General features: G+C 38.5%; 1 protein-coding gene across 2 annotated transcripts; it reads right to left on the bottom strand.

The window, feature by feature from the left end:
* Positions 1-1,833: 1,833 nt before the first annotated feature.
* On the bottom strand, positions 1,834-9,064 carry KAI2 (alpha/beta-Hydrolases superfamily protein). 2 transcript variants are annotated; one of them, XM_089814689.1, is made up of 2 exons: positions 8,181-9,064; positions 1,834-2,699 (listed from the first exon to the last, which is right to left on the bottom strand). In XM_089814689.1, exons 1-2 carry the CDS (start codon positions 8,543-8,545, stop codon positions 2,261-2,263), a joined length of 804 nt encoding a protein of 267 aa, XP_089670815.1. In that variant the 5' UTR covers positions 8,546-9,064; the 3' UTR covers positions 1,834-2,260. The 2 variants fall into 2 exon arrangements, with proteins under 2 accessions (XP_089670815.1, XP_089670816.1); XM_089814690.1 differs by lacking the exon at positions 8,181-9,064 and adding an exon at positions 2,950-3,469.
* Between the last annotated feature and the right edge of the window lie 400 nt (positions 9,065-9,464).

Raw genomic sequence — 9,464 nt, 5'->3', positions numbered from 1 at the left:
CCATAAGCAAGGTACTATTTTATTTGTCAAATGGGTGATTCGAGCTCTTGCCGACAATGAAGCCTAGAAGATTTTGTTAAGACATTGTATTTCCTCAGGCTTTCCAGTTCATCGGCTAGCTTGGAAGGGGATTGGGTTTCAAACCCTTCTTATTACCTTTGAACCTGTCCAGATTCAGGGTACTTTTGTTGCCAAGAGTATTTGGAGAGCTTGGGAAGTAGTTAAGCCCTGGCTTTGTTGGGTTGGCAATGGGTTCAGAGATGGGCTCTCCATGAACCAGCATAATCTCTGGTGATCACCTTTATTTGCTATCCAAGGTGTTCCCCTGGCTAAGGTGCACGGGGCTAGTGCTCTGCATTTTTGTAAACATGACATAAGGACCCCCAAAGATCTTCTTTCCAGAGTTACTATGAGCTTACAGTCTTGGGAGGACATAAGAGTGCAATTCTGGCTCACTCATCCAGATCAGCAAACTTTTGATCTTCTAGTTTCTATGGTGCCTTCACATTTGTTACATAAAGTGGGCATATAGTCTTATTGCCCTTGGTGGAAGGATTGGAAGTGGTACTCAGACACCTCAATAACCAGCTATAAACCTAAGCTAGGCTACCGATGGCTGGTTCCTCACCTGCCCATGGTTGATGTTCTCAACCAACGTTAGCATTCGCAATCTTCGCATCACACCTGGAGTCATAGGTTCTACACTATGTGGCACGCCATTACTAAAGCCAAAATTGCGCATTTTGCCTGATGTATTCTTTTCTAGGGCTTGCCTTTGGGCCCCTTGCTGCTGCACTTGAAAGTTCTTGACCCCCGTTGCCCTTTATGTGGTCAACCAGAGTTGCAATGGATCCATGATCTCTTTCACCCCTTCCGCCTAGAACCTTTTTGTTGGCATATGGTTCTTCTAGGTGATAATAATCTGATACCCTTCAAATACACCTAGATATGGCATGCTTTCAAATGGAGATCTTATTTACCATTTGGAGAGATCGCAATGCAGTCATTTATGCGAACAACATGCTTGACATTAATGTGGCTATATACGCTAAAGCATGTATTTATATCAATTTCATGTTGCAGATTCAAGTACAAATGGATAAAGTGGCTTTGGAGGTGGCTCACTTATAGGAGTTTTTGGCTCATTGGGGAAATGCCCCCTGTATGGTTGCTCATGTTCCACCGGATTTGGCCTCTGGCGACCGTAATCCTCCTCGCGGTCATTGTTGAGGACATAGCAGTTATGCTCGCCGCTCGCACACACCTCGCTCTCAGCCGCATCGCTCTCCTAGCAGTGGTGCTTTTGGTCGGTGCTACTCTTCTGGAGGTTCTGGTGGTTGGCACCGCTCTACCTGGCCTCCTCAGAGGTTTGGTTCGGGGTGGTCCTCAATGGCTCCTCCTGCTACTCCTGCTACCGATTGGCCTTCTTCTCACCCAAACCCCAAGTGGGTGTTTTCCGGCTGGACTTAGCCATTTCTCCTCCCAGGGTTGAGGGAGAGAAAGATGAAGATAATGTTGCTGCTGATGATGACAGATGGGCTCCCCCTAAGCCATCTTCTCACCCCACCATGAGGATTTCTTTGTTTTCTGTTGATTTCTAAAAGTCTTTTTTAATGATAGTTGATTTTTGACTTGTGGTTGTATGAACTCGCGGGGTGATCCTATTTCCCATGACCCTTTTTTTGTGAATATATAACTTTATTGTATTTTTTTTTTATATAAGGAAGGGATTATTCATCAAAAAAAAATTAGCACAGCATTTATTATGTCATGCTCAAAAAAAATTATAATACAAATTTGTTCGCTCCAACTCCAAAACCTAAACAAGTTCAGTTTGTCATAAACAGCTAGTAAACTTTTGTTATTAATTTTTTTAGCTTGTTACATATGATGGCTTGTTACATTAAGTACCCATGAATTTCTTTCTCCAGGAATCACTCGCAAGTTATTAAAACTCTGTAGCAAGCAATAAGGTGGCTCTAATAGATCTCGCCAAAGATTTGATGTCAGGTAAGCGAGTGTCCTTGAACTTTTGAGTGGCGGAGAAGCCAACTTATTAACATTTAAATCAAGAAGAAAGCATAGATCCACTATTCAAATCTCAAGAACCAACTTGCCCACCATAGTGATGTTAAGTCCATCCAACGTATGCAAATGCCATAAACCAAGACCTCCAAACGCCCAATGCCTCAAGAAACCGTAATACCAAGCTTCTAGAGAAAATTAATTAAACACTAAGTACATGGAGGAAGTCATCCTGCTAGATGTTTCCCCTGATATGACGTAATAGAACAGGAACCATTATATCTGGAGAGCTTAATTGGGGCAAGTGCCCTTCTGTGGGTAAAATCTCCACAATTGACCTGCCTCCTAATTTCTCTTGTAAATATTCTGAAACAACAACAGGTACTGCCAAGTCTCTGTTGCTCTGCAGAATATGACAGGGGACTGAAACATGAGGAAGAACATCTCTCATATCACACAGGAAAATGGTCTTTGCCACACTCAGGGCGATGTCAGGTCTAACATTGAATAGTGTTCGGCTGAACTCTTGGACGGCCATTGAGTCCATATCCGCTCCAACAGCTAATGGTGCAAAACCTGAGACCCAAGCCTTAAAGTTTGATTGCATTGCCAAAAACAATTGGTTCAAATCTTCCTGTTCAAATCCTCCAAAATAGTCTTCATCATTAAGATATCTGCATGATAAACATAAACTATAATTAGAATACCGTTGTTCATTTCATGCTTTCATAAATGACCAAATAACATAATCTAACAAACATAGTATGTACTACTATAGGCACTGATGAAATGTACGATCTGAATATACTAATGATAGTAAAATAGTTAAATGCTCCCAATATCCACAGGCATCTTCAAGGAATCTATATGCGTGAACTGTTCCAATTAGCTCAACAAAGTTTTTGATATCCAACTATGTTTAACCTGCATGCCTGAAGAGCTAGTGAGCAGACTGAAACCACTCCATCCAAGATGACCTGCACGTTGTAAAGGCCTCCAAATGCCAGTGGACAATATACTTGAAATATCTGACTATGAAAAGACAAATTTTGAGGCCTTGTGAACATATGCAGAAGCTGAAAAAAATGCGATCTGATCACTAAACAGAGGACTTGCAACCTCCAAATAGTCATGGTCATACCTCAGGAACCTAATTGGATATGTATATTAATACAAATTGGTTGATTTAGAACTGTCTGCATTATAAACATGAAAATTCTTAACTCTAAGGGTCCAGCCATAATAAATTAAGGATTTAAAAACCTCAAGCATTAAAATTGTTACATATTAAGATAATTAAAATAGAAGTGATTTTGCATATCCATCTGTTCAGTTTCACAAAGCATGCTGTCATTGATTTTTCTTAAATTGAAGTGAAATGATTTTGTCCTGAAATCACAAGTTTTGACAGTTTCATATAAGTAGCTTCAATTTTAGCAATAGACAATTTATTTTCTTTCAAGACTCCCCATTTTCTGTTAATGTAATTTAGTGCTATCTATGATGAAACAGTTTGCAAATAAATATCAAACCAAGGAAATCTACCGGGATGCATAAATTGATGGAAAAATACAGAACTCCAACAGGAAGAGACATCAAATCCATCAGATATTCGTGTATATATCACTCAAAAAACCCATTAACTAGGGCAGGCCATATCAGATTAACTTGAAAAATGTTTGAATGTATGCAACATCTTGGGCACTTAGACCTTCATGTTGGTCAGTTAGAACATGCATGCATGAAACGATTAAATCTCAATATGTGCATAACGCCTTCACCTTTTCCTGAACCATACTCAACCTTTCCTTATTTGTTTATTAGAAGGGTTGGTTTCTAAAGAAAACAAGTTTGTGGGAACTGGGCTCAAGAAGACATTGTAACAGAATTTAAGATGTAATTGAGGCCAGAAATAAAAGTGCTTTCCAAATGTGTAATGATTTTGATTCTATTGTCTAAGGTACCGATTCTCTCTGGAAATGCTAGGATGCTGATGCTGATGCATTCTGATGCACGGTGCTCCACATATGCCCTGTGGAGGTGCTCAGGAAGCGCTGCCTGGGCCTGTGGATGCTCAATTTGTGTATTTGTGTTTGTGAAGTTTGAAGTTAAACTATTAATGGTGAAGTATCATACTATATAATGATTTATTTTTGTATATTTCTTGCATTTCTTTATATATATATATATATATATATATATATATATATATATATCCAAATGCGTCCAACATCCAAAAAAAAATCATACATCCATGCATCTGAATCTAGCATCTGCATCTGCAACTGATGTTTTAAAATTTTTACTCAGTTTTTGAGCTTGTAGAGCTCTCTCTGCAGATCAAAGTATTTTGCATCAGTTTTGGTATTGCAGCAACATGTAAAGTTGATTCGAAAAGGGGAAGGAAATCTGGGAAAGGAGATGGACGAAGATAGAATACTAGAGATGAATTGGTTAAGAGATTAGAAGCAATTGAAGCCTAATTCTGGCAGTACGAGTCTGAAGATGAACAAGAGAAAGAAGGAACACTGGCTGGAGCAAATGAAGCAATAGATCCTGTCAAAAGGTTGATCAAAGCTATTTCAGAAAACGAGACCAATGTTGAGGCTGAGATTTCAAATTTCAAAGGTGATGTATTGGCTGATTTGTTCAAGGTGATCTATATCCTGATTTTCTCAATGACTCCAAATAAGATTTTTAGGACTAATTTGAAATGGAAAACATGAATGTAGAGAACCTAAAGAGAATAAAGTATGCAGTGACAAAGATGACGTATCACATTGTCTTATGGTGGGATGACCATCCGAGTAGCCAGAGAAGACAGGGTAAAGACAAACTCAGATTGTGACCTAAGATGATGAATCAATTGAGATCCAAATTCTTACCTACAAGTTATCAAACATAATTCTTCAACAGTTTCAAAACTTTAGATAAAAATAGTTATTTATTTTTATATATGGGAAAATGTGCAAGAAGATGGTGAATAGGTTACTGCTAGATACCTCTATTGGCCAGGTCCCAAATCTACGACGAGATAGCTCTAATCAGCATAAGCATCATTGGTAAATCATATTATATGCTCTCAGAGCTGAGGATAAACTCAATCAGGGTGTGACCATGTATATGTTGTCAAGCAAGAGTGGCCTCTCACACTTCTTTAAACGAAAAGGAAGTACCTCGGAACCTGCCAAGAATGAAGACCCTAATGAAGATGAATATGTGAAATTCAACTCTGGAATAAGAGGAGGCAGAAGTGGAAGAAAAGGACAAACTTTTGGTGGTCAAATCTGTTTGCATGTTTCATATGTAATGAAGCCCATAAGGCCATAGACTGCCCTCAAAACCCCAAACGGGAAATGGTAGACCAAGAGGAAGAACCTCCAACACAAGAAGTTGATGCGGAGATCAGGAACACTGTGCATGATATTTGTAGATGGTAAACAAACCACAGGTTTTCTTTATTACAAAATCAAATCCTCGTAAGCTTGCTTCGTTGAAAGGACCATAGTGTTTTCATGAATAGATCTTGTCGTGTTGCTTTCAGAATTGGTCCTTATGAAGGCAAAGTGCAATGTGATGTGTTGACAATGCTTGTCATTTGTTGTTGGGAAGCCCCAAGCAAGGGAAAAAGAAGGGGCATTGGAAATGTCAACATTGCCTCTTCTAGAAGAAGTCAGACTTGAGGTTTGGAAGAAAAACATAACTCTAAATGAGCCAGGAAGTGGGATAGAGGAATGTTTGTGAGCCAAAAGAGAAATTTGATTTTGTCAGTGAGGCATGATACATGATGCATGAGAAGCAGAGCCACAACAACACCAAAGAATGTGGTCAGAAGAGCACCACAACAGATGGGCGACAATTCTGTTGACCGTGACCTTCATTCAATTCAACTTATGAACATTGAAAAGCAATACTAGAGCCTGCAAAGGGGGTCACACTACTTCTGAGAGATTAGGAGGAGGAAAGGGCATAGATCGGATCAGAGAACAAACTAGAATGAAGAATTAAAATGTTGACATTCCAATCACTAAGGGCCGGTTTGTTTGCGGGAATTTAACTGGAATAGGAATCAACAAATTCCTAAAATCTCTAAGCCTAGAGGGATCAAAGACAGCGATTCTCCTGGTAAGGAGAGAATAACAGAAGAAATTGAGTGAGATTTTACAAATAATACTCAAGTTGGGAGGAATATTGAGTCATAGGAAGATGAACAAGCTCATCGAAAATCCTCAGAAAATATGACAGACTCTGGTAAAGAATGACAGCCTAACTCAGTCCAAGCGCAATGGTGCAGTGCATGATTGGAAAATCTAATGGTGGTTCAGATTGGATCAAGGGATCACAAGAGAAGACTTGGATGAAAAACTACTGGCAGCTTGTTGGGAAGGTCAGAATTCAGATGCAAGCGGTGACAAAAGTCAGTATGACGTTTACTAAATCAGATTGGTTCAAGTTGGGAGATTAAGAACTTTAAAAAGATGACAATGTATAATGGTCGATCTAATGCTGAATTTTCCTGTTTCCTGTCAGTTTAATCATCTAGATATTTTAGGAAATTCTTTTCCATGCCTGCTGTTTGTGGAAGATGTGACTACTGTGTGCAATTTATTGGGTCTTGCATATTTAAGACTTGGGACTTTGTCTATTAGAAGGGTGGTTTGCTGAAAAAGAGAGCCTTTGGGGGACTGGGCTGGAAGACATTGTAAGAGAATTTATGCTGTTGTTGCATCCGCAAATATAAGTGGTTTTCCAATTTGAAACGATTCTACTTTCGTTGCAAAAGAGGAACCTGCATCTATTCTTTATATTATGGTCACAGTTTTGAGATCTGGAGAGTTTTGTCTGCAGATCAGACTATTCTGCATCAGTTAGTCGCTAAATTTCTCATCTGTACATAAGAGTCTCAGTTTTGAAATAGTTATCTTTATATGGACAAGCAAATTTTGACACTGCATATGCGAAAATTCCTGTTTTGTGTACCAAAGGCTCCCTCAAAAAGGATTCAAAAGCCTTAGAACGCATATATTGACTAAATACCCATACAAGTCCAGAACTGATACTTCTGGACAATACGCAAACCTTCAAAGGAATATGCTGATTCCCTTTATTGATCCCTTCCAGCCCGTTCTCAACATAAACTATAGATGATGGAAAGCTTATTTTTATATTTTTATTCACCATCATTGTTGAGTAAACTGCAGATACAATCTATTGATAATCTGCCGCATCTTTTGTTTCCGCTTGGTCAATTGTATTGTTCATTCTGTAAATGCTGCCAAATGCAAACATTGCCGCTGATCACCTACTCCTCCCACTTAGGTGTAGATTTGCGTACTGGAAAACACACATACTAAGAGAACAAAATCCATTTGACATTCTGTTGCTTTTATACATCATTTATCTGTTCATGGCTTTTTATTTTCCTCTGTACATGGTAGACTTCGGAACATGGATACTGCAAATTGAATGTATAGTCCAGGTGAAAACATGGTGAATAAGAGCTAGCACGCTCAATAGATCACATTCAAAGAGATATAAGTGTTCAAACGACCTCAAGCAACTAAAGTGAACACCCTGAAATAGAAGTTACAAAACCCAAGGGTCTCTTTTTCCTTGCTTGTCAAATTATGATGGATTGTATCTGACAAACTGCTTTCTCTCACTAAAGCTTTGTCATATAGATCGACTGAAATTTCTCTATTATAAGTATTCTCTTTCCCTTGTTTTTATCGAAAACTAATCATGTACCCCGAGGATTCCCAAGGATTCCCTTGCTCCAGAATATATTCTGAACCCTATTACCTCTTTTAATAAAAAAACTAATAATCTACCCCAAGGATTCCCTTGCTCCAGAATATATTCTGAACCCTATTCTATGTGTTCTCTTTACCCCCTTTTCATTAAAAAACTAATCATCTACCCCAAGGATTCCTTTGCTCCAGAATATTCAATCATATTCTGTTCAAAACCTAGGATAGTGATAATGGAAAAGGACCCAAAATACTGAAAACTCCTAATATAAAAACAAAACTCAAAAAGACACAATGATGTCTAAAACCTTCTAAAGCTCAATCGTAGAAGCAAAACAAAACCTAATTTAAGCACCAAGGTTTAACTCGAAAAGAGAAAAGAAATTATTAAAATGATAGAATGACCTGGGAGAAGTCGATATCGTGATTATCTTGGAAAAGAGATGAGGCTTTTCAATGGACACTAGGTAGCCAATCAATCCAGACACGGAATGCCCCACAAAAATGCAGGACTCAACCTGTAACTCCTCAAGGATGGCCAGCAAATCACAAGCGTACCCACGGAGTGTAGAATACCTATCAAAGTCAAAATAGTCTGGATTTGTAGTCCCTGCTCCCATGTTATCAAATATAATAAGCCTGTAATTCTGCACTAAATGGGGAGTTACATGCTTCCAAACAGATTGGTCGGTGCCAAATCCGTGTGCAAGTATAATCACCGCCTCCCCTGAACCCAATACATGAACATTATGAGCTTCCACTAAATACATGTTTTCTTTCTTGCCCTGCACAGAAGCTCACACCAACAAGTAGGTTTAGGCCAAATGGTGTAATTTGTGGGAAATACGGGTATGAATATGGCTCAGAAGGGATTCAGGATTCGAGCTTTGCAATCAAATGGCCGGATCGGATGGTAGCCATTGAAAATATCTCTTTTATTTACTTGCAGGGTTGAATCTTATCTTGACGCAAAGCTGAAATGGCCGGATATTTCGTACTGTTGGGATCAATAATCGAGTTCGGTGTGTGAAAATTAAATTAACAGCTTGATTTTGTGCAGTAAATCTGTAATCTGTCTCCATTCTATGAATCTTGACCCATAAGCCGGCCCATTCGTACATCATCACTGGTTTTTTTCTCCCGGGTTGAAAAACAATGGAAATTTTGAGGCACGCAGCGTCTTAATTGAGAGATGCCCATGCGTCCACGGGGTATCCTAATTTTGATTTCTGGCCGTTTTAATAAATGCAGTTAAATCTTCAGGACTTCTATTGAGCGAGCTTAAAGACAGTGTTTCTTTCGATTAATATGTATTTAATTTAATATTTAAAATAAAATATATTTTAATATTAAAAAAGTCAGATACCGATAAAAAATCAACACTTTTGGTAACCATCATGAAAAATCTTGTTAAAAATCAAAAGCATAATAATTTTTAATCGGTAGACTTGAAATTTCATACTGCACAAGAATTCTTTACTGATAATTTGATAAAGATACAAAACCCATTTAATATTAGTCAAACAAGTTTCTCGGTGCTATCAGATGAGAGACATGGATGCCCCATGTGTTCCTGACCTTCTTGACATGATTGACATAGACGTCCTTTTACTGAACAAACTTTCACACCGCATTTCGACATTTTCACATAAATTATCTGGAAACAACTATGAAATAGTTCGATTCAGA

The sequence above is a fragment of the Cupressus sempervirens genome, chromosome 2 (assembly GCF_028749045.1).
Source record: "Cupressus sempervirens isolate cs-2001-9-10 chromosome 2, ASM2874904v1, whole genome shotgun sequence".
In the NCBI taxonomy this organism is placed as follows: Eukaryota; Viridiplantae; Streptophyta; class Pinopsida; order Cupressales; family Cupressaceae; genus Cupressus; species Cupressus sempervirens.
The sequence above is the reverse complement of the archived record's forward strand: the minus strand, read 5'-3'. Positions and strand labels throughout refer to the sequence as shown.